Below are 25256 nucleotides of genomic sequence, written 5' to 3'. Positions count from 1 at the left end.
CCCGGCCCCACCTGTCAGCGACCATCGGAGCATGGGCCCCACCACCCCCACCACCCCGGGTAAGGTTGCCAGCCCGGACAGCGGGATAGCTACGTGTAGTGTACCGCGTGACGTATCACACTCGCAGTATATATTTTTGCTACGTGTACCCGAGAAGGGCGGGAGGGTGGGGGCCCCACTGACAGGTGGGCCCCGCAACGGCGACCTTGGTCGTTACTACTACAAAGAAGTCGTTTCCCTCTCGTTTTCTCTCTCTCTCTCTCATCATCATCGTCTTCTTCGTTGTGGGCGTAGCCAATTTCGTTCGCCATTTTCTCCTTCCATTTTCTCGGCGAGGAGGAGGGGGAAGAGCTAGGATGCCGGCGTGGTGGAAGAGGGGGAAGGGGAAGAAGGGGAAAGGGGGATCGGCGGCGGCGGGGGAGGAGGAGGAGGGGAGGAGGAAGGCGGGGAGCTTCGACGAGGCGCTCCTAGCCGGGAAGCAGAGTCGGGAGGAGAAGGTGGTGGTGGTGGTCGGGCACCCGCTGCCGCGGCCGGCGTCGCTGCCGGCTCCGTCGGCGGCGTCCTCGTCCGCGGCCGGGTCCGCCTCGGCGTCCAGCGCCGGCAGCTCCTCGCTCGGCTCGTCGGCGGCGTCCGACGAGCCGCCGGATCTCGGGACTTACAGGTGAGGAGGAGGAGGAGTGGTTTGGTTTGGTTTGGTCCGGTGGTTTGCAATTCGTTCGTATTTGGTAGGTGGGTGGTTGGGTGGTTGGCTGGTTAATTAGTTCATCGAGGCGCTAAATCAAATCAAGTTGTTCTTCTTCTCCTTTTTCTCTTTAAATTTTATTGCTGAATTCGGCGTGAAGTTTTCGTTTCTGGTTGCTAGTAATAATTTTGCGCGCTTGCTTCGGTTCATCTGCCGAATTGTTTCGGTGGGTTTGGTGGGAAATTGAGTTCGTGGACTTCATGAATCTCATCTGTTTGGAGGAGGGGATCAAGATTTGATTTGCGAGGTTCTTTGCTTCATACTTTTTTTTGGTGTTCTACTTTTTGGGTGGAATTGGAGCTGTACCTCTTGATGCTTATCTGGTTTGTTTTTTTTTCCTTTTCATCCAGGTATGCTTGCTAGTGGCGTTGGCTCTTTCGCCCCCTGGAAAGTAGCACCACTTGTGCTCTAATTAACCCAATTAATTATTTGTTTTTGGGCAAAAATTATTTCGATTCGAGATGGATTCTACTGCCCCGTTGACTAATTGTCTTCGTCAAGATCTTCTGCTAATTGTTTGATTTTGTAATATCAGTTGATCTTCCTTGATCCGTCTCTTCGCTGTATCATTTGGGAATTTTTCCGGGCTTGCTTTCTTTGGTTCACTTTTGATTTTAGAAGATATGATTTTTTTAATAAAAAAACCATTTCCGTTTAGTGACAGATAGTTTATGTGATCAGCTCTTTAAATTAGTGGTTTTTTTGGTGTGTGCTGGCTATTTGTCAAAGATTATGTGGGTTTTTGGGGGCAATTCGAATTGTATGTTTTGATTGAAATAATCAAAGAACATTTTTGGGTCCCCAGTCCCTGTATATAGGAGTCGATGATTGCTTAAGAATAATTGGTGACTTGCTACGAATGTGGGATAGTACGAAGTACATTATTTCTAACCCAATTATTGTTTCGAGATATGGTAGCTTTAGGATGGTGAATTTTGCTGCTGTCAAGTGATTGCTCCATTCATAACTCTTCATTTGAACTGAAGCTTGTTCATGTCTGATTCAATAGGGTGCCAGATGCAAGCTATGTGCTTCCAGGCAGAACGCTGGCTATTGATTCTCGGAGACAAAATCTTGCGGTTGAAGAAGGACGCTTTTTCGCAAACAACCAGGGTTTGGAGCATCCCAGGTTGTCTGAAACTTCAGTTTCTCCAAGGAAAGAATCTTACCTTCACAATTTGGATCTTTCAAACGATCGAACTGCGTATTGCCATGGTCGGAAATCAACGGAGATTGTGTTCAGTACAAGAGTGCCAATCTCTCCCCCTGGCTCAAAAGGCCAAATTCCCTGTCCGACCTCCCCCGTGCAATCAAGAGCATTCGGGCAATGCCCAGGATCCCCCACTGCTCGGCAGGATGATTCACGAAGCTCAAGCTCACCTCACCCTCTTCCTCGTCCTCCGGGCTCCCCATGCTCATCATCACGTGTCGTCAGTTCACAGTGGAAGAAGGGCAAGTTGTTAGGCAGTGGTACATTTGGGCAAGTATACCAAGGATTTAACAGGTACTTGCTTTTGAAAGCATTTACTGTATTTTCATCCTTACGGAGATGAATATTTCTTTTCTACAATGCATACTGAATCGCTATTCAAAAATGTATGTAATGCAGTGAAGGTGGCCAAATGTGTGCAATTAAAGAGGTCAAGGTTATTTCTGATGATTCTAACTCGAAAGAGTGTCTCAGGCAGCTACATCAGGTAATATTCATCTTGTCAACAAATTGCATCTGTCAGCAGATATTTAAACTTTACATCTTTTGTACTAATACTACTTCCTATGGGCAGGAAATTGTGCTTCTGAGTCAGTTGTCACATCCAAATATTGTGCAGTACTATGGCAGTGATCTGGTAAATATAGAACTCATGATGATTTTATGATCTTGTCTTGAGCATGTAGTTGCATCATAAGTTAAACGAAGACATACAATCATTCAATCATTACGAACTCTGAAATTAGGTGATGGCAACAGTTAGATTAATTGTTAGTATTATTTTCCAGTCATAAACCACTGTTCTGAATTTGTTAAGAGGGAAACACTGTGGTGTATATTGTATGAAAATCTGATTTTAATTTGCTATTTTATATATTTTTGCCTGAGTATGCTTCATTATTCAATACAGTCTAGTGAGACGCTTTCAGTCTATCTCGAGTATGTTTCTGGGGGCTCTATCCATAAGTTGCTTCAAGAGTATGGTGCATTTGGGGAGGCAGTCCTTCGGAATTACACAGCACAAATTCTTTCTGGCCTTGCATATTTGCATGGGCGGAATACAGTGCATAGGTATGATACTTGATATAATGGTATTTTGTTTTTGTGGAACCACATGTTGCTCTTAGTTCTAATCTATGAAACATCACTTTTCTCACAGGGATATCAAAGGGGCCAACATACTTGTAGATCCTAATGGTGACATCAAACTTGCTGATTTTGGGATGGCCAAGCATGTAAGTACAACATAGTGTTAATTATCTGATAATTCAAGGATTTTAATGGATCTATTATTTTCCTATATGATATTGTTTTGTTGACTAGTTATTGTATTTATACAGATATCAGCGCACACATCTATCAAGTCCTTCAAAGGAAGCCCTTACTGGATGGCGCCTGAGGTAATGCAACAGAAGTTGAAAAAACTTCTGTACTCTGCCATTTTAAGTTGGTTGCTTATCATTTTCTGTTGTTTTCTCATAGAATTTTAATTTTCCTCAGGTTATTATGAATACCAATGGCTACAGTCTTTCGGTCGATATTTGGAGCCTTGGCTGCACCATTATTGAGATGGCAACCGCAAGACCTCCTTGGATTCAGTATGAAGGGGTAAGCAAGTGTTATGAAATTTTCATGGTATAGTGCCCAACTTCCATTGGAACCATGCTAAGCTTTTTGTAACTGATTCACAGGTGGCTGCAATATTTAAAATTGGCAACAGCAAAGACATACCTGATATTCCAGATCATCTTTCTTTTGAGGCAAAGAACTTTTTGAAACTTTGCTTGCAGCGTGACCCTGCAGCCCGCCCTACTGCTGCTCAGCTAATGGAGCATCCTTTTGTCAAGGACCTAGTTGCAAACAGAAGCTTCAGGTCTGGCATGACAAGGGACACGTTTCCAACTTCCTTTGATGGAAAAGGCGCCATGGTACTACTACACACAATCTATGTGCTAATCAAACAGTGTCCATTTGTAATTCATTTTCATTTGTGAAATCTATTTGTGATTTACACCTTAGTTAGTTGCAAGATATGAACAAATATGAAGGAAAAGAAATAAGAACAGAAATTAACTGTCGTATCTGTATCTTCAAGTTAGAATTTTGTGTCTTACCATTAATGTTTATATCGTTTCAGGTACAGACAAGCAACAGAAGCTTATCTCCTCTACGAGATCCAGACCTGACGATGAGAAACTTACAAGTACCAACATCTGCCATTCCTTCGATTTCAACTCGCAGGATCTCTGCCATGTATGTTGTCCTTTTTTTTTTCTTTCAAAACCAGCATAAATTACATCTCTTGCATTGTCTAACAGAGCGTATTTGGTGCAGCAACCCATCCAATGTGCGTATGAACATGTCCCTGCCCGTGTCACCTTGCTCTAGCCCATTACGGCAGTACCGGCAGTCGAATCGGAGTTGCATGCCGTCGCCTCCTCATCCAGCCTATTCAGCTGGAGCAGCTAACTACAGCCCTATCAACAATGCACTCTACCCAAAAAGACCAAGCAACCATGTTCCAGATCCATGGCTCGAAATCTCTCAACTGAAAGCACCACCATTTGATTCTCCAAGAAGATTGTAGAAAACCCAAACATACTTTGTATACAGGAATGAAAGATGTTCCATAAGTTAGAAGACCAAAGGGGGTTCCTTTTTTTCTGTTTCACCCTTTCTGTATGTATCTTTTTCCCCTCAGGATGCAGTTGCATCGCCATTGTACAAATGCACAAAATGAGTTCAGTGAAAAGAAGTAGCATTCCAGATTTCACCTGTTCTTGTTGTGTCTTTTCCCATATGATCAATTTGGTCCCGATATGAATTCCCACTGTCCAGATGCATCTTTGATATGATGTATTTTGGTCTGAATTACCACTTTGGCTGGATACATCTTTGCTGTAGAGGCTGGATTGAATTCTATCATAAAAAATCGAATTCCCATCCATCTTCAGAACTTGATGATTTTTCAAAGATTTTGTCTCCAATATGATCAATTTTGGTCTGAATTCCCACTTTGGCTGGCTGGATACATATTTGCTGTAGAGGCTGGATTGAATTCTATTATAGAAAAAAGAATTCTCACTAATATTCAGAAGTTATATATGATTTTACAAAGATGTTTGCAAAACTGAAAATTCATGGAAGCTGTATCTGATGAACATGGAACACATCCCCTCTGTAAGTCACTTCCTTCTCTTCAACACCCAAACCCCAGATATGCCCTTGCAGCTTCAGTAAACCCTTTGCATCATCTCCATGGCCTTTCTTGGCCATGGCACCGCCCTTGCCATTGCCATTGGCATGATCGCCATTGTCAGCATGAGCCGCCTCCCAGACGAACCGGAACACGCCGATGGCGCGGCTCAGCTGCTTGACGGCGTTCCTGATCGCCGGTTCATCGCCGTCGATCAGGAACTTGGCGGCGTGGACGGTGACCCTCTTCCCCCCCTTGCCAGAGAGGCGCTTGCCGGCGTGCACCTCGACGTCCCGGACATTGCCGTAGAGGTAGAAGAGGAGCAAGGTGTAGAGGCATTTGGACGAATGGCCTAGGCTCTTGGAGAGCTTCTTCTGCACCAGGCAGTCTTGCCGGCGAGCCTCCTTGAAGGCGATGTCCCTCTCGACGAAGACGTTGCGTATCTGGTAGAGCCCCTCCTTCATCGCGGCGACCTTGTCGGCGTGGCCGGCGAGCCGCGCGTCGGCGTCCAGGCTCTTGGCTAGGTCGGTGAACATGTCGAGCACCTCTTGCCATGTCTTCGCCGGCGGCGGCGGCGGCGAATTTGCGGGTTTGTTGAAAGGGGTCGGGCGCATCCAGGATGGGGACGACGAGGTCGCCTCGTCGGCGGTGTCGGAGAGGAAGTGGACGCAGGCGGCGGCGATCTGGTCGGCCATCTGGGTCGCCGGGGATGGGTGGCCCAGCGCGGCCATGTCGGCGCGCAGGTCGCGGAGCACCTCCTCCAGCGCGCCGCGCCAGATGTGGTGCTGCGTCAGCTGCGGGCAGATGGCGAGGCGCACGCTCTTCCTCAGCTGCGCCGACACGCCTAGCACGTCGCACACCCGCGTCAGCGAGCTCAGCGACGTCGCCTTCAGGGGCGGCGCGCGCTGCCCCGCGGCGAGGTACCGCGCCGCCAGCGCGTCGAACTCCGCCACCCGGTCGGCGACGCGCCGCGCGTCCGCCACGACGGACCCCGTCTCCGCGTGCCGCGGACCCCCGCCGTCCCCGCGCTCCACGCCCCGCAGCGACCCGGCGAGCCGGAGCAGCCTGGCGTACGCGGCGCGGTACCAGCGCCGCGACGGGGGCGTGGCGTGCTCCTCCTCCTCGTCTTCGGTCGGCCCGGGCACGAAGTGGATCCCACGTCGGCCGCCCGCGAGCACGCGGAACGCCGCATCGGCGCCGCGCAGCGCGTGCTTCACCCTGCCGCGGCATTCCATCGAACACGTTGTGCGCAGCCGCAGAGCCCTAGACGGCGCACGCAGCCGCCTTTTCTCCCACACCGCGTGCGAGCTCTCCGCTCAGATGGAGAGGTATGTGTCAAATTTTCCTTGAAGGGTTTGATATATTGTAGTATTTACAAATAGGTCCCTGGTTTGGTAGTGTCTTAATAAAGTTTTAAACAAATCCTAGGACTTATCTGCATAAAATCGTGCCTTCTTTCTCGCCGTTTCATGCTCCATATCTCGATTTGTTTTCGCATGGAAAGGAATTTAGGGACGCCTATGTATGCTTTTGACCCTAATCCTGATGCGAGGCTTTATATTTCTGGGCAGTTTAATTTGGGATTTGGCTGTATGATTGAGCTGGAGATGTGATTATGGTGCGGATTAGGTCAAAAAAGTTACCAATTTGACTGTTTTTCTTGTGTTTATGTGATCAAGGATGGCCGAATTGCACAGTGGAAATGCAGAACCTTATGATATTATCTTATCTATTTGTTGAGTTGGTTTTGACCAGTGCAGATTCTATTGTGTGGTCACCAGAAATTCTATGGAGATCTTCTTTTTTTATTGTAGTTGCAAATTTGCAATGATGCTTGGATTGATTTTGTGCGATCTCATCAACTTGTTTGTTTGATCTCATCAAACAAAGCTTAGTAGATTTGATTGATACCTTCAATCTATTGGATGCAGTACTGTTAATTATGATGGTATGCCCGATCCTCATTTGCTGTTACTTTATTGTGATTTGTGACAAATGATCAATATTCACCATGGTTGTTTAATACTTTAATTTTCTTGTACACTTTGTCAGCTGATGGTGCTGGAACCTGGATAGAGCCAAACTACTGAATCAGTAAAGCATAAACCAAATATTCAATAACAATGCAAGGTATATGCTGGTTGGCGCCTCTTAAATTTGTTGTGATTTTGTAATGATATAACCATTTTATTTGCGCATCATACATTAATTATCGAAATACCGTGACACTGAGAAATAGCTGACAGGATTGGAGGCTTGGATTCATTTTTCCAAGGTATTTATAATTTCTGCGCTTCACTGTTAAAAAAAATGTTCTGCAAATTATGAATGCTGCTTATTCATGAAGATGGTACTGGGCTTCCTGAATTTTGTGCAAGCATATGAAAGCACCAGTCTAGTACTATTCAGACATTGCTCCATTGTTTGACACAGCAAGCTGGACAAAGGACAAATGGGAAATGAAACAAATATCAAACCTTATAACTTTATTTCAACTAGGCTCTGATCTATAACCCTACTCTGCTAGTCTCATCAACCAAAAGTCATGATAACCCACTCAAGTAACCTTTTTAGCCCTGTTTCGCAAATGGGTTATGAGAGGTGGGATTGGGACATGGAAATGAATGGATGGTTAGGGTAAAATGAGGTGAGAAAAATGGATGGCTAGGATTGAGTGTTACCCTTTCGTGGATGGAAAATCCTTCCCCAATCAAATTCGCTAAATGTATTCTTGTTTTTGGAACAGGCATTGGACCTATGTACAGAGCTATGTCTCTTAGCATGTCATCCGCTTTGTACAGCCCTGGGATGTGGGATGGTTGTATGAATGCCTTCCTCACCAAATCATCAAAGTAATCAGTCGCAACATTCTCTATGCTATTTATCATACAATTGTCACTGACGACGACACCGTTGTTCATCCAATAGCTTATCAATTCCTCCCTTGTGAAGGTCCAGCGAGGGTATGTACCCAACACCCCAAAGCAGCGTTGCAGGTGTTTGGGAAGAAGCTTACAACCCAGAATAAATGGAGTAACAAACCTGGAACTGGATGCGACGAACTGCTGACAGCGATTCAGAACAATGTACCAGTACTTCTCATTGAGGTTTTCTCGAAGCAGTCCACTCACAACTTTTGCAGCTAAAGGGCTGCACACCCTCAATGTCACAGCGATCTTCTTTCCAATAACAAGTAATTTCTGGTATTCTTCAGGGTGTGCACCACCCAGGGCATTTTCCATGAACATGCAGCCGAGATCTTCCATTGCCAGGAACCCTACAGGTAAGTTTTCATGCTTATTGATCTTAGTTGCCAGATGTTGGTACATAGTGGTAATGATGGCCTTGCTTCCTGCTCTACTTTTCATGAACAGTGTATCGAGTATGTCATTCATTCCCCTGGGGTAGCTAGAAGCACCATCAAGAACAAGTAGAAATCTCTCCATTCTTAGCCTTTCTGATATCCCATGGATCACACTTGAAAGATTAATGGTTACGTTAGAACTCAAACCAAGCTTCTTGCACAATGACTTTACCAAGGCCATGGCTGGACTAGTATATTCTCTGCAATTCACCCATATAATCATTGAGAAATGGCTCCTCACCTTGCGATCGTCGCATACGAGTCGCACAATCGTGGTTTTACCTACTCCTTTGACACCCCAAATGGGAAGCACACAGCCATCTGGAGAGGATGATCCATTCTTGTCTATGTGAAGCAAGAATTCGATGGCCTGTTTCCTCTCATCGACTCTGCCAACTACCCTGTCATGGATCGAAACGAAGATGATAACCGGTCGATGATGTAACACTGCTTGGTCATTCTGCAAGCTGAGAAGCTGAGTGAACTTGGGGATCCCAGAAGCTACTGCTTCTAGCTTCTTGACAGTGGCAGAAACTTTCATGGTGGGTTCCTTGGATGGAATCAGCTGCGATGCTGCGATCTTGATGCGTTTGAAGGAGTTACTGGAATCGATGATGGAGCTCACCTTGCTGGACATATCTCTCCAGTTGCGCAGTGTCTGATCGCCTCGACATGCGGCGTCCTCAAGCTCGCGTAGCCAGCGTAGTAGCCATGAATTGGTGATGTCACACCCCTTGGCTGCCTCCAGAGCGGTGTGAATTTCGACGAGAAGCTGCCGCAGACGATGAGTCTCCTCCTTGACATGCTTCTGCTCCTGTGATTCTGAATAAAAGATACTATTTGTTGGATAGTGTCTACTATGACCACTGAACATAATACCTCTAGTGGATCCACCATGTTTCTTCCTTGCAATTATAGAGGAAACTACACAAAAAAAAAAAGAGTTTAGTACATAGCCAAAGTCTGCTAGATGCTGATAACTACAAAGTGATGGAAGGGATGAGCCCTAATCTTTGATATTAGGGAAGCAAGGAAATATTGAATACCAACAGTATAATAGAAAGGGAGATGTTTCAGTTAGTCCAAGAATGCTTCATTTTTTTCTTTTCTTAGCGAAGATCCCTAACCGATTTCGTGTATTGATGACAAGCTGTCTACTTCAGTTTCTCCTCTTTAATTACCAGGAAGTTTCCTTGGTGCCTCTTTTGTCTTGAGGTCTGAAAAACAAAGACACAAGTTATTTACTATTGCCACTATCTCGCCTAATTGCCATTGACCGGTTCCACTTCATTCAGAACATGGCCGAATTGTTTACATGATAGATATTCAATTATTCAGGTCCATTCTGTCATTTTCTAGTTTGACTCCATTGCTAGTGTGAGCAACCGTCAAACTATGACCATTTTACTGTTATATTATATTGCCTCATGGCCTCTCTATTCACTGTTCTGCTTCATGCAGGTTCTGCGAAATGCTTGACTATGAAGATGGGAATGTGCTCATTGACTATTTACATTGGTGTCTGACTCACTATTTGATCTTATCAATCATTTCATTAATGAGTTCTACTCCGGTGTTTTCTACTTGTAGTAGAAAATAATCTGAACCACTAATCTCATTTGATCAAAGGGTTTAGATCAATTTCTACTACCACCTTATTTAATGGTAGTAGAATCGTGGATGGCTATTATTGTCCAAGAACAAATATTAGTGGAGGGGTATAATCATCATTTACAATCACTGGCCCTAGCCGTGCATCCGGAGACGACGCCGAGTATCTCCTCCCTGCCGCCGCCTCCGCCACCCCATAGAAGTACACCAACGCCGGGGCGCACGTGTTCGTGACGATGCTCCTGACCGTGGTGTTCACGGCAGCTGTGGCGTTGGCTCTCATCAACGCCGTCAACTCGCATGACTTCGCAGCACACCTCGCCGGCGTGGACTGCCGCATGGGGCTAATTGGTCCAGTACGATGCCTAGCCTCGGGCTTCGTGGAGCTCCTCATGCCGGCGCTACATGTGGTTGGATGCGTGCTCGCCATCTTAGATCGCCTGCATGCCTGCCTAATGTCGCCCTCGCTACAGCTTTCGATTGCATCTCCATGTACGCGCGCCGGTGGCAGCGCGGCGAAGTGACCAATGTACATGAAGTATACGTGCTAAGTAGGATCGAATTTGTTCCTTATATGGTGAACACTAACAGAAAACCTTTCTCTTTGTTCGTTCAGCAAAGTTGCAGATAAAAATGTCAAACAGAATTATTTTCTTATTGCTTCAAGTCACATTAAGGCTTGGTTTAGTTCCTAACTTTTTCTTCAAACTTCCAACTTTTTCATCACATCAAAACTTTCCCACACACACAAACTTCCAACTTTTCCGTCACATTGTTTCAATTTTAATCAAACTTCTAATTTTAGCGTGAACTAAACACACCCTAAGCATACTATTGCTACTGCTACTGCTCAAGTTCAGACTTCAGACTTCAAAAAGGCCCCACCAATTCATGAGCTCATAGAGGCTCTGTTTAGTTCACACCAAAATTGGAAGTTTGGTTGAAATTGGAACTATATGACGGAAAAGTTAGAAGTTTGTGTGTATAGAAAAGTTTTAATGTAATAGAAAAGTTGGAAGTTTGAAGTAAAAGTTAGGAACTAAACACGGCGAAAATCTGATTTGGACCAGCATGTTGATTTAACAACCAGAAAAAAAAATTGGACATGGGCACACCTGTTGCCTCGAACAATATTTTTGCAACATTAGAACTAGTACATATAAGTTATACAGTCTAGGATGCACTTAATGAATACAGATAGAAAAGGATTACAGGCAAGATTCTGACTAGAAGCTGCAAAAACATCTAAAACAGGCAAGCACCGGTGAACGAAGAAGTACTGGCGAGACGGCCGTCGGCGCCTCCGCCGCCGGAATGTATCGGATGCTGCCCCTGCATGCGGCAAAATGGGGCGACAAATGGAGAATGAGTGGGGAAAGAATGGCCGCCGGAGTAGACTGCCGGCGGCGCGAGGATTTGTCGAGCAGTGGAGATGGCTGCCGTCAGGAGGAGATCGATGGTGGTGGGAGGATTTGCCGCAGCGAATGGAAGCTTCGTCCAGTCGCCGAGTGCCTAGCGAGATGAATAGATAAAATCCCAAATACCACCATTACCCCTAATCACTAAGTAGTAATGAACTAATATGCCCTTGTGAACCGACGATTCAAATCAATTCTATTTGTAGTATAATACTACAAGTAGAAAGCACCGGAGCGTTGCTCTTCATTAATATGTTTGTGCGCTTTAGAGACATTAGTTTAGTTGACTGATTTAGAATGGAACTGTTAACTAGTATGTTAATTGAAACATTATTAGGATAATCAAAGTGAGTAAAGAGTTACTGCTGTGGCTTGTAAACCGGGTACATTTTTCATGACGTATTTACTGCGTCCATAACAAGCATTCTAAATGCCTAAGGGTCTAAACTATCAGTTGGTAAGTCCTGAATCTAATAATTCAGAGGTGAACTGCTTATGGCAGTCTCAACCCTCCACCTAAAATAATGTCTATGGCATTAACTACATTGCCATATAGGACTTTTAGTTTATGTGGCACTATATTAATTAAGAGAGAGAGTGAAGAGAGGAAGAAACTAGGTCTCATGCAAGACACGGCTTTAACACGAGAACCTATGCACTAGACACTATCAAGTTCTACATTGGGAGAGAATAGTGTCTTCATAATAGATGCAGAATAAATATGATTGGTAGAGAAGAGAGGTGATGTATTTATTAATGGCCCACTTTAAGAAACCATGGGTTATAGAGTGTAGTTTCTATTGTGATGTCTTATTGACATGGTACCATAGACACTACTTATGGATACTATGGGTTGGGACTGCCCTTAGCAGGATGCCTGGGACCTACTATGCAATAGCTTTCCTTGGCTGTTTACAGTAAAGTTTTTTTGTTTTAGAAGTAAAGTTAGGCAATTGACCTGACAGTTTATACCCTGAGCTTGTTTGGACCTGTGTTTTAGTGGAAGTCTCCGACTGTTTATGCTAAAGCCTCCCATCGTTTGCCCTACTGTTTATAAGCTGTTGTCAAATTTTGAATTTTAAAAGTTAATTTTGGAGTTGATTTTGGGGTTTTTTTCATCGTAGTTTTTTTAGTTTCTTTTCCTGAATTAGCTTTTAAATCACCAAGAACATATATATAAAAGTTTTATCTACGAATTATTTTTTGGTTGCTGATAAGTTGTTTTACAGATTAACATAACAGGATGACAGACCGGTGCGTCCATGTTTCAATAATTTAGTGAAACTTATCCAGGAATATATGGGACATGTCTCTTTCTAAATGATTTGTTGTGTACCACAAATTTTAGCGATGATGAAGTCCACAGTGGGACATTTTCAGCATGAAAAATCCAATACTCTTAGTGGAGGAAAAAATGACTTTACCGAACATTTGCCTCAAGTGTCTGTCTTCCAAGTACTACAGCAATTGCAGACTATAACTGTGAGTGAACACCATCTAACAGTCTAAAACGGTTAACTAGATTCAGCTGAGCAGAACAGATAAATAAGGATTCCTAACTAGTGGGATCTACACGCTTTTAGCAATATTTGTTTGGCAAAATTATCATATTCAGATTGCAGAACAACCAGCCAATCAAACATTCTAATGGATTTTTCCTTACTAACATATTGCCTGAGAATTATAACGGAATTTTAATTAAAGAAAATTATCATTAACATGTTATTACCATCTATTAATTGGTGCATATATATTTGTTACTCACATGTGGACCTTTTTAGCTTCACACTGGTTTTTCTTTTCCATAAAATATAGAGAGTTGGTGGAAATAGCTGATATCTGGGCCCTTTAACCCCGTGCGCATTTCTTTTTTTTTTAAAAAAGTTGGGAGTTGGTAGGCAGTGATGGCTGAAGCACCACCAGTCCACCACCACTACTCCCTTTTATAAGAAGTATAGATAAGCACAATTTACTCTCTTAGTCCCAAAATATCTATTTCTGGCTACGAATTGGGGTGCAGAGTATACAACAATGACAACAGCAGGAAACGTAATAAAGTTTTGTGGATTCTTAATTTCTGCCGTGCTCATCCTGCAACAGCTAGCCATTTCCAGTCACACAGTCATTGCCTACTTTTCTTTTTTAATCAAGGATCAATAACTGTACAAAGCTGGATATCAGGGACTAAAACTTTACAGGTGTGTTTTGGAATACTTAGCTATAAGAAAAACATATTGCTTATTTGATATTACCATAGAGTTTAATATGATTATTTGATATGACTACTATACCAGTAAACTTGATATATTTCCTATGAATTACATACTCTGTCCACAATAAACATCCTAAAGCCCCAATGGTCTAAAAGATCAATTGGTAAGTCCTGAATCAAATAATTCAGAGGTAAACAGTAAACTGATTGGTGCTTGCCTGGACCTACAGAGCAGACAAATGGGGGTCAGAATTCTGATATGGCACTGCATTGTTCATGAATCTTTACTTGGGTGTTTACACTAATTAGGTAATTGACCAGACAGACTATACCCTGACCGTGAGCTTGTTTGAACCTGTGTTCGAGTGTGAAGTCTCCAACTGTTATCATGAACATTGAACTTGACGAAAAAAAAAGTCTAAGAATGTTTCGATAATTCAATGAAACCTATCCTTAAATCTAGCAAACATGTCTCTTTCTGGATGATTTGTTGGGGAACACAATTTTGGGGATGATTAAATTCCACAGTGGGGTCTTTTCAATGAAAACATTCATTAAGTTAAATATGATTTAATTGAAACTTCTTTTTTTGTTTTGGTCTCAAGTGTCTTTCAAGTACTACAGCAGATGAAGACTGCAACTGCTAGTGAACACCATCAAATTGGTTAATAAGATTCAGTTGAGCAGAACAGACAAACAAGCTAGGATCCTGAATTAATTGGGCGGTTGGGCCTACATGCTTTTACCAATATTTGTTTGACGAAAATTATCAGATTCAGATTGCTGAATAACAGTCAATCCCTAGTGGATTCTCCATAAAACCCAAAGTTATTATACATCAATGGCAATAAAAGGAAACGTAGTAAGGTTAATTGCATACGTTATTTGTAGATTCTGAATTTCTGCAATGTTATGGAAACTTAGCTATAAGAAAAACGATGTGTCTCGTAAGATTTCAAGTGTATCCATATATTGTCTAATGGGGAACCTGAAATTCATCCGATGGAGTCTGAAATTTCCTTAGATATGGGTGCACTTAAGAAACTTCCTTAGATATTTCGTTATGGGGATTCTGAAACTCTGAATGTGATGAAAACAATTTCCTAGGTCAGGTTCTGCAGTTCTGAATATACCGCAGTTTACTTGCAGTTATGCAGTTTAGGAGGCAATGCATAACTGTCTCTCTCTGTTTTTTTTTTTTTTTTTGAAAGTAGGAATGCGTAACTGTCAAACTATTTTGCTTACCGGCATTGGTAATGTTAACAGGTTCTTCTCCCAGTCTAATATATATTTTTTTACTGAAATCTCTTTCTCTGCAGTCTTGCACAAACAGTATCACTAACTGAATATCATTGCACCCGCTAACTGTTGTCCTCCAGCATCGGTTCATGGATCAATTGCTTTTTGCAACTGAACACACTGACACAAGAAGTTGAGAGCTTCTCTCTCTCTCTCTCTCCCCCACATTGATTTATTTCCCAGTTTTGGAAGCCTGCTAGTTCAGAATTCAGAAGACAGCTTACCGTGCTTGGTGTATATATCCCTGCTGATTGCAGGCCAATGCTGTAGTAGCTGGAAGCCTGAACTTTGAAGTCAATGGCAATCTGGAGTTCCAAACCTGAAATACTCCTAAGCTCTAAGCAACAACATTCTACATTCTACAAGTTACCAATTACCAGCATCTACTGTCTGCAGAATTAACAGGGTGTGATTGATCAGATCTGTTAACTATTGCCTTCAGAGTTCAGACAGGAGATCAACATAGACATATTCATATACTCTTTGCACATGCATTTGCTTTTTCACAGAAGAACAGATATGATCCATGGCAGGTAGACTGGTTTAATGATCTCTGACGACATGGGAAGAATCCTAAGTTTGGGCACCAGTTAATGTTGCCAACCCCTAATAGCACCTGACTCCACTGCATCACCAATGGAGGCAATACTTGCCACTGCACATGTTGCAAAAATGATAAGCAGAAGTGGAATTCATTCATGACAGAACCAACATAGTTTCTTGTTGCTTTCATGCATCATGTGCTGGCAAGGCTGGCTTCATGAATCTTGGCTATGTTTTCATCCTGTCCAAAAAGAATCTTGATGAACAAAAACAATTAACAAAGTAATGATGATTATAATTGGAGCCTTGTGTGTGGCTCTATCTACCTCTAGTCTCCATGCATGTGATTATATGGAAATATGGTAGGGCTGGCTGTTGCACCAGTGTTGCTCAGGAAAGAGATTAAAAAGATTACTGATTTTGGGAGTGGCCGGTGTAGCTCACCACTCATATGCTTCTGGCTATAGCTTCTTCTGACCAAGATATGTATCATGGTAAGGGAGAAGCAAATTGTTGGAGTGGAGTGAAGCCTCTCCAACCAATTGGTTGCAACCTTCACTACTTCTGTACCTTTTCAGTTGCTTGCCTGTATTTCATTGGTGAAATTAATGTAATTGAGCTTCATATGTATATATGTATCTAGTGGGAAACCTGAAAACCTGTAATGCCTGCAAATTGATATGCAAATTATAACAGATTTATGGAAATTAAGGAAAAGAATCAATATTTGTTGTTGGATACTTTGGAGTTCCCTTTCACTTTTTGTACTGAACTTGAATTTTGCATTTGATGTATTTATGCTGGTGACTGACAGTTCTATGAGAGGGGAGAAATCAATATACTCTTCTCTGTATTTATATGAGACTATATATGAGAGAGAATGAGCGATAGAGAGAGAAATATATTTGGGAGAGAGAGTTAGTTGGATCAAGGTCGACTGTTCAGAGCGAACCAGACTAGTTTGGTCAGGCCTTGTTCAGCTAAGCTAATCTACTACCTCCTGACCTAATCTAGTACATGTGTTCTTATGCAATTCAGTTAATTAGGCTTGACTTGGTCACTTCTGAGTCGTCTCAGTTTAGTTACCATAATATACCAGATACAGTAAGAGAACAGTTAAGCTAATGACATAAATATGAATTATGAATTTGGTGATGAGAAGAGAATTGTTCCTGAAGTTTCAAGACAAAAAACAGTTAATGCTGTGTATTAATTATTAATGTATTTTGACTGGAGCAAGACATACGTACAGTTTGGATAAACAACTTCCTCTAGAAGTAAACTAAGTATATTTAGTAGAGTCACTTGAGTGATTCTGTCAATGCTATAGCCACCAAATCTACTAAAAGCCCATTTCTCTATTCCATTATTTTGCCTGTTTACACCAAGTGCTAGCCAGGACAAACTAACCAACCAAGGACTAAAATTTGTTGATAATTTACCAGGACAAATTAAAGTAGTAATTTGCTAGTTCATGAACCAATTAAGCATGGTTAAGTAAGTCATGCATATGGTACAAAATGATAGGTTATATTGTAATCATCATAGCTGATTTGATCAAGCTAGTGAAGATTACGCGAAAACCATCAATAAATCCTTGACACGGTATCATAACACGAGCACATGAGAGAATATATATAATTCATGTTTTTCTTGCACTTTCTTAACAGTTCATGCTATTATATATGCTAGATTTTCAACATGCACGTGCAAGTTCATAACTATAAACACGTTCACAAAATGTGTTTAATTTCAGGTGTAGCTGTGTTGTACTGCATCTGACCTGGTCAGGACTATATTAATTACTCAGGCCAGCCATATACGACTAACTACACAAATGAGATGAAATGTTCAGACACATGTTCTAACCCTAGTCAGTTAGCTTATCTGATTGATTAATCATCCATCCAATGAGCTCAATTGCTACCAAGAAGCTTAAGCTAGCAACCCAATCTTACTAGCTAATGCCCACATATTTACACTAATGAGGAGTAAAAATAAATCAGCTGATCTATACTTAATCATGCATGGTTATAATTAATCTTTATTTTCTTAAGCATCCTAATCTCTCGGTAGTTGAGACAGATCGAATAGTTTATGCTTAGCTTGTTAAGGATGAATACGAAAGCATGTAGTTTTGGAGGAGTTCGTTTTCTTGTCATTCCCATCTCTTCTTAGGATTGGTTGCAAGTCCCTGTCACTGCTGGAAATAAATCTCATGCCTTTTGGACATTAACCGATTGATCCAACCGTGCATGCACACTAATGTTTAATTTCTAACACCTACGTCATCATGGAACCCTAATTGAGCTTGCAGCATACGTGTGTTAATTAGTTCTTTCAACTTAAACCAACCTGCTGATCGAGTCAATGTGCCGTTTGACGATCACAATTTGTACACGAATGTTCATGTTAGTATCCTAAATTACACATGTTATTATTCTAGATGATGGATAATATTTTTACTAATTTGTATCCAGCAATACTTTATCCATCCAGAAGTCTTAAATTTATTCTATTTTCTGTTTTTTTATAAATAAGATGGTCATATATTTGTAGTCTCTTCATGCATCCAAAACTTAAATAGAGAGGTAGAATTTTTATTTTGCAATGCTAGATTAAATTGTTAATTGAAACCCGAGCAACTATCTTACTCATTGGTTACATATGCATGTATAGTTTCTTAATCTTTGTTACATGGTTAATTTCTTACATGGATAAATGAGGTGTATATATATATATATATATATATATATATATATATATATATATATATATATATATAGGCTCATAATATGGACAAAAAAATTCAATTACGGCAGAAATTAGTAGCATGGCCAGCTAATTTTCTAGATAATTAATGGCTAGCTAATATATAAAGTGCAAAATGTTGCTTGCATATACAAACCACTGTAGATATATATGTACATACCATATTAATAATGTTCAATCTTGCAAAGTTAAGGATACTTTTGGTTAATTCTCAAGGATAACCATGCCATAACATGCATCTGCCGAGGACAAAACAATCCTTATTATTACAAACCTTCCTGAAGAAACAAAAGGTTGTTTGAATGGATATACATATATGTGAATATGACTTCTATTTAACTAATTGTAGGGTCTACATTAATCTCTTCAATTGTGTGGTGGTTATTTTGTCAAAGCTCACAATCTTTTACCAAGCAAAAACTTCTTCTATACTACATTGATCCAGAGGGATAGCTTTCCGACTTTTTTCTTTGCATATACACCCTTTTGATACATCACTAACAAACTTTCCAGGAACCAAAACCAATTCCAAGGCAACAAGGTAAAGCTACACCATTAACATATGCCAAGTCAGAATGACAAAACTAACTTTGATTATAATGTACTAAATTATTGCTCATATATTACCGGCTGTTGCGAGTGCGTTTTCATGTTTTCTTGAACGGAATCGGGGACCAGAAATCATATACAATTCGTTGTTAATAGGTCTTGGTCTCTTTTCAACATCAGTATCTCACAGGTGAAACTGCTTTGACTTGAAAATTCAGATGCTATGTTAATTTGGATGCCCACTTATGCTAAACCAATGCAACTGATTTGGCTGATTGGTTGCTTCCAGGAATGTGATGGTAGATATCATTGTCAATCTTATAGATAAGCTAATTTGATAACCAGAGAAATTATGATATTCCTTGGTGGCTTAAATAGTTTTGAAAATTCAACTGTTGTCAACATTTCCTTCGAAGGTCTATTTAGCAAGAGCTAGCAAAATTACTTTTTACAGAATGAAAATGAAGAAACACGGATTATGTATACATACTGCAAATTTAGATTTCTTGTATTTTTTGAATATTGGTTGCATCAAATTTCCTCCATTTGCTTTTGTCTTGTAGATTTTGTCCATTGTTACTGGGCCCTACTTGTCCTTTTGGAACAGACTTTTGGTTGTGGCTCATTACTTAGCCTAAACAGCTTCCTGTTTTTGGTTGCATATAAACATGTGCATGCCTCTCTAAAACTAAACAAAGTGACAAGAATTATTATGAGGACATCTGTTTGGGAATCGAGTATGGAATCCCATGATATAGATCAATCAGTTACCACCTTGGATGACAATGTTGAGAACAGCTGCAGACAAATTAAATGCAAATTATACAAAGAGGGCATGCTCAAGCAATTAAATAACCTCAAAATGACCCTATATTAAGCTCATAAAAATGAAATTAAATGGTATATCTTTTGTGCAGTACATATGTTATTATATACTTATTTTTTTAAAAAATTATAGAGAGATTTTATGAAACCACGACAAAGGGTATATATACACGATACACGTACCACACATCTCTGACCTCTGCCCTAAGGAAACCAACAACACATTTCCTAGGTGCATACATACATACATACATACATACATACATACATATATATATATATATATATATATATATATATATATATATATATATATATATATATATATATATATAGACACACACACACACACACATGTAGTTACATGTGTACATCAAGCTCATCAATTACAATGCAGCCAGTGCATAAATATACACATATATCACACTGCCAACTAACTGCTCTCTGATCACATCCCTTGTACATGCATGTGTTGCTCCAAATCTCCCAAACACAATGAACAGAGCAGCATGGAAGATTGAATGCATCCCTTGTTTCTGCGGTGCATCCCATGCTGAAAAGACTGCAAATTTGGGCTTTTCGATCGATCAGGATATGTATATGCAGCCAAGCCAACCACCCCTCTGTGTACGCTGCCTCATTGGCCATTACTAGGGTTTCTGCTTCTGTTGGGTGGCTGTAATGGCAGAGCTCGAACGGTTTACCTCCTGTGGGAATGTATGGGCTCATAGATGTTGACCATAACAAACTTTTGCGACGAATTCAAGAGATGATCATCGATTTGCATTTGCAGTATATATACAATGCAATAAGCATGTTTTTTTTTTGACATCGACAATAAGCATGTATTTAGAGCTTTACAAGTTGTGTGAGAGTACCAACAATTAATCGAACATAGGTTGTCGCAATCCGTCCCGCACAATTTAATCGTGGAGAGCTAATTGAAGTTCATTTGAAAGTATATAGGTCTTGTTTCTATTTGATATATCTTTGCAAATGAAGAGACCCATTGTATTTGAAAGTACACAGGGTAAGAATGATCTAAAAAAAATTGAAAATCTTTCCGCGAACACGCAAAATGATTGCACGTCAATATATTAGAAGGAAAAGAGTTTTTTTTTTGTTACGCAAGGCACTCGTCCAGACAAGCCTATGCCAGGAGGTAGAAAAAGGAAAAAACAAAAGCTGCAGCGAGGTAAAAAAAACTTTACAAATCTGATCAACAATTAATTAATTAATCTTGTTGAATTTCCTGTGCAGTTACGCAGATTTATATATATAGACTTAGGTTCATTTGGAGGTATAGTTTTGAGTAATATTTAACTAATCTAATAGAATTTCCCACGCAGTTGCACAGAGGTAAGATCAAAGTACATTTGCATTGAAATAATAATTGCAATTAATATACACCTCCTTGTGTCCTTCTGTTTGTAATGTGATATATAGATTTATATATATGCATACATTTGTAGTGTAAAATTTTATCAACAGATGAATATTTTAAATTTGCGTGCCATATATATATGTTGATCACTGACCATACATTTCATCTTATATATATATATATATATATATATATATATATATATATATATAAAATAAGAAAATCTGATGCGTAGAAATGTTTCTTTCAGACATATTACCAATGATCATTACTTATACATGTCCACGGAGAGACGATTTCGTTTTCTCCCTAGATGCACAAAGACGTAAACAACACACGAGCATGGTTAGATAACATCTTTAATTAATTTGTTGTTAATTAACAATATTTCGATGATGATGTCTCCTGCTGCATGCATAGAGAGAGAATATTGTTGGAGAAGTTAGAGAGGAAGTACAAGGCAGAAGTAATCAAGGGATTGGTTTGTGTTTGATGGGAGCTGTGAGAGCAGTGGTCTTCAGCGAATAGCCAAACAGGTAATCCAAGTTGGTGAGAGCGATATATATAGATATACTTAATTAACAACACACACACACATACATACACTTATATATAGAATGTAGATTAGAAAGAAAGAGATATAGGTAGTGCCATACAATTATATGCTAGTTATTTTGATTAGGGTGCAATTAAGCTGCCCAAACCTTCTTGTCATGCTAAACTAAACTAAAGAGGGACCTATCATCCAAACCCTAACTAGCTACCCCAAACATGTGTGTGTCTCTCTCTTGTATATATATATGGGTATCCTAACACTACCCATACCCCTTCTCCCTCACTCAATCTCCCATTTCCCCTCTAATTCTACTTACTTAAGCTAGCTAATAATTAGCCCAAGAAAAATCCCCTCTCTCCTCCTCTCCTCTCACTTATCAAGAGAAAATCATTTTGGGATCTGAAAAACAAAGATAGATATGCAAGATAGCTAGCTAGCAAGTTATAGTCAAGTTTTGCTTGATTTCTGCTCGATCGATTCGATCTCTAGCTAGGTGAAGGATCATGGCGTCGTCGTCGACGACGAACACGTCGGACGGCGCCGGGAAGCCGGCGTCGTCGTCGTCGTCGGCGTGCCCGAGAGGCCACTGGCGGCCCGGGGAAGACGAGAAGCTCCGGCAGCTGGTGGAGAAGTACGGCCCTCAGAACTGGAACTCCATCGCCGAGAAGCTGGAGGGCAGATCAGGTTGGTGTTGTTGGTTAAACTATAGTTGTGTGTTGATTGATTTTGATTTTTTTTACCTCTTAATTTGGTGATGGTTAATTTTTCTTTGATGGTGTTGATTAATTTGTTTCATTTCTGGTGCTAGATATATAGTTGCAAAGAAATTAATGCTATAGGTCTAGTTCATCTACCTAGATTTATTTGGTTCGTTGTTCTTTGGTTCTTTCTCATGGAGAGAAGATGAGGATTTATATTTCTTTTGTCTAGAAATTGGTAGATGGGGATTATATTTAATTTTGTGTTCAAAATTTTGGGGGCATATGTACATGCCTGTTTGGTTTGAATCGGATCGAAATCTTGGATGCTATGGTTGGCATATGTTATTTTTTGTGGGTGTATTAATTGTTGTTAATTTGTTCATTTAATCGGAGAGAGTTGTGCAAAAAAATAGTTTTCTTGATTTGCCTCCTATCATGCTTGTGTGTTAGTTTGTAAGCAAAATTTCTGTGATGCATATACTTTAATCTAACCTTTTGAAAGAAATTAGCCATGCTCCCCATACGGTTCTTTGTATTAATCTTGTATATATTTATGAGCGAGCGCTTCAGTTTTTCTAATTAATTAATTTTCGTATTTATCTTGGAGATAGAGGAATACAGTTGTCTGGTTAATTAGAGCTGAGGGTTAATTTCTTCCATTTATACTACTCCCAAAAAAGACCGCAACCATATTTTATCAAAAGGATAATATTTTCCAGTAATTACTAAAGGCCAGCTGGCCATTTAATTTGATCGTCTGTCTAATCTGAATTACTAATTAATGTTGGAAGTTTTGCATGTATTCTAGCTGTTTCAATTTTCCGATCAAGCTTATTACTTATCTTTGTTGTGATTCCTCTTTCCTTGTTTTGGGATCCTCTTTCATCGATTTATAAGTAATGTTATTATCAAACTGGTTATGCATGTCCAGGGATACTAGAACAAACTTCGTCACGTTTGGAATTATGATGTCCGTTTGTTTCATTTCCATCTTCAAAATCAAATTAGTTAACCCAAAACGTCTTTCAGAGATTTTTTTTAACCAAGGGCGTGTATACTATTAATTTATTGATTTGAAAATTAACAACAGTTAATTAAATACATAGTAGTAAAAAATTAAATAACAAAAAACAACATAATAAAAAGAAGAAATGAACACGCTTGCATGCATGAGCATGAGCATGCGCTCGGTAGTTCATACGACCCAACCATGCATGCATGTGTGTGTCAAGAGTTGATCACCTACACGTACACATGCTTTTCCCTAATTAATCTCCCCCATGCCATCAGAATATAAGCCAAGTTGACCATATATTTATCATTTGCAAACATTGCTATGTGATTCTCCAAGCAGAGTCAACATATTTATTTCTTTATCACCTGTTAATTATTGTAAAAACAAATTATTATTATTATTATTATTATTATTGACCAATTAGTTATTATCTTTTTTAATATAAGACGCTATTCACCTTTTAATAGATGTTTAATCATTTGTTTTATTCAAAACTTTTATACAAACATATTAAAAAGCATATCGCATGCTTAAACAAACTTTAATTTTTCCGACTGAATGCTCAAAGGACCTTTAATGAGTTATAATAAAAAACTGATAAACACAAATGATCAAACATATAAAAATATCACTAGCGCTATATATTAAAAAATGAAGGGAGGTAGTATAATAATAAATAATTGTGCTCAATTAAAATGAAAAACAATGTAATTTTTATACAAACATGAAAAATCATAACTCGCGCTTAAACAAACATTTTCCGACTAAATGCTTAAAGAACCTATAATAATAAATCAAGTTTAACTGTTTAATAAAACAAATGATCATACATATAAAAAATCATCAGCGTTATATATTAAAAAAAAACTACTAGTAATAGCAGTAATAATAAATACTAATAACTGTGCTGAATTTAATTGGAGAAAAATAATAATAAATTGTAATAAATATATTTGGCTGCAGGGAAGAGCTGTCGTCTCCGGTGGTTCAACCAGCTGGACCCGCGGATCAACAAGCGGCCCTTCACGGAGGAGGAGGAGGAGCGGCTGCTGGCGGCGCACCGCCACCACGGCAACAAGTGGGCCCTCATCGCCCGCCACTTCCCCGGCCGCACCGACAACGCCGTCAAGAACCACTGGCACGTCGTCCGCGCCCGCCGCTCCCGCGAGCGCTCCCGCCTCCTCGCCCGCGCCGCCGCCGCCGCCGCCCACCCGCCGCCGTTCTCCTCCTACGCCAGCCAGCTCGACTTCAGCGGCGGCGGTGCGTCATCAGGCGCGCGCAATAGCTCGCTATGCTTCGGCTTCGGCATGATCAACAGGTCGTCGTCGTCTTCTTCTTCTCCGGCGGCGGCGCCGTTCTTGATCAAGTCGTTTAACGGTGCGAGCTATGGTACGCTGCTGCCGGCGACGACATCCATGGCGGCGGCGGCGCAGCCTGTGTCCACCATCACCTTCTCCTCCACTCCCATGAGAGAGACGCTGGAACTGATGGATGCCGGCGGCCATGAGAACCACGGCGACGTCGACGGCGGCGGCGACAAGCGGAAGGGCGTGCTGTACTTCGACTTCCTCGGCGTCGGCGTGTAGCCGCCGTCGCCGGCGGCGGCGAGCCGGAGATGGATCGATAGTGTTATCCAATGGATATGTTGTTAGAGAAGAAGCTGAGATTAATATTTGTTGTTAATTAATGATCAATCGTAATTAATTAGGCGTCGCATCTTAATTGCATGCATGCACTAGATCAGGAAAAAAGGGTAGCTAGGGACATGCATGCATGGCCACTAGTGATTAAGGAGAGGATGAATGAAACCCCCCTTACAACTTTGCCAAATAAGTTTTTTTAAAAAATTCAATTTCCTA

At 40.8% G+C, this 25256-nt stretch overlaps 4 protein-coding genes across 4 annotated transcripts; 2 read left to right on the top strand and 2 right to left on the bottom strand.

Moving 5' to 3' along the window:
• Positions 1–281: 281 nt before the first annotated feature.
• On the top strand, positions 282–4725 carry LOC127754612 (mitogen-activated protein kinase kinase kinase 3-like). Its single transcript, XM_052280188.1, has 11 exons — positions 282–661; positions 1752–2246; positions 2352–2439; positions 2527–2589; positions 2863–3023; positions 3112–3187; positions 3293–3352; positions 3453–3560; positions 3644–3880; positions 4090–4205; positions 4287–4725. The coding sequence occupies exons 1-11, from the start codon at positions 357–359 to the stop codon at positions 4537–4539; spliced, it is 1962 nt and encodes a 653-aa protein (XP_052136148.1). The 5' UTR covers positions 282–356; the 3' UTR covers positions 4540–4725.
• Positions 4726–4731: 6 nt separating this feature from the next.
• On the bottom strand, positions 4732–6697 carry LOC127754613 (uncharacterized). The gene has a single exon (XM_052280190.1). The coding sequence runs from the start codon at positions 6381–6383 to the stop codon at positions 5091–5093; it is 1293 nt and encodes a 430-aa protein (XP_052136150.1). The 5' UTR covers positions 6384–6697; the 3' UTR covers positions 4732–5090.
• A 911-nt stretch (positions 6698–7608) lies between these two features.
• Positions 7609–10517, bottom strand: LOC127754679 (disease resistance protein RGA2-like). The gene is made up of 3 exons (XM_052280249.1): positions 10248–10517; positions 9694–9729; positions 7609–9326 (listed from the first exon to the last, which is right to left on the bottom strand). Exons 1-3 carry the CDS (start codon positions 10515–10517, stop codon positions 7719–7721), a joined length of 1914 nt encoding a protein of 637 aa, XP_052136209.1. The 3' UTR covers positions 7609–7718.
• Positions 10518–21886: 11369 nt separating this feature from the next.
• On the top strand, positions 21887–25256 carry LOC127755043 (transcription factor CSA-like). The gene is made up of 2 exons (XM_052280676.1): positions 21887–22365; positions 24361–25256. The coding sequence occupies exons 1-2, from the start codon at positions 22185–22187 to the stop codon at positions 24981–24983; spliced, it is 804 nt and encodes a 267-aa protein (XP_052136636.1). The 5' UTR covers positions 21887–22184; the 3' UTR covers positions 24984–25256.

This window comes from Oryza glaberrima, chromosome 11 (assembly GCF_000147395.1).
Source record: "Oryza glaberrima chromosome 11, OglaRS2, whole genome shotgun sequence".
Lineage (NCBI taxonomy): Eukaryota > Viridiplantae > Streptophyta > Magnoliopsida > Poales > Poaceae > Oryza > Oryza glaberrima.
Note: the sequence above shows the minus strand (reverse complement) of the source record. Positions and strands in the feature narration are given on the sequence as shown.

What these genes read in the sequence shown, in the direction of transcription:
- LOC127754612 (XM_052280188.1), top strand. Translation starts at nt 357, where the DNA reads ATGCCGGCGTGGTGGAAGAGGGGGAAGGGGAAGAAGGGGAAAGGGGGA. An exon ending in AGTACTATGGCAGTGATCTG is followed by an intron (nt 2,590 to 2,862) that starts GTAAATATAGAA and finishes TATTCAATACAG; the next exon opens with TCTAGTGAGACGCTTTCAGT. An exon ending in CTTGGATTCAGTATGAAGGG is followed by an intron (nt 3,561 to 3,643) that starts GTAAGCAAGTGT and finishes ACTGATTCACAG; the next exon opens with GTGGCTGCAATATTTAAAAT.
- LOC127754613 (XM_052280190.1), bottom strand. Translation starts at nt 6,383, where the DNA reads ATGGAATGCCGCGGCAGGGTGAAGCACGCGCTGCGCGGCGCCGATGCG.
- LOC127754679 (XM_052280249.1), bottom strand. Translation starts at nt 10,517, where the DNA reads ATGAGGAGCTCCACGAAGCCCGAGGCTAGGCATCGTACTGGACCAATT. An exon ending in CACGGCTAGGGCCAGTGATT is followed by an intron (nt 9,730 to 10,247) that starts GTAAATGATGAT and finishes TTTGTTTTTCAG; the next exon opens with ACCTCAAGACAAAAGAGGCA. An exon ending in GGCACCAAGGAAACTTCCTG is followed by an intron (nt 9,327 to 9,693) that starts GTAATTAAAGAG and finishes TCAGAATCACAG; the next exon opens with GAGCAGAAGCATGTCAAGGA.
- LOC127755043 (XM_052280676.1), top strand. Translation starts at nt 22,185, where the DNA reads ATGGCGTCGTCGTCGACGACGAACACGTCGGACGGCGCCGGGAAGCCG. An exon ending in GAAGCTGGAGGGCAGATCAG is followed by an intron (nt 22,366 to 24,360) that starts GTTGGTGTTGTT and finishes ATTTGGCTGCAG; the next exon opens with GGAAGAGCTGTCGTCTCCGG.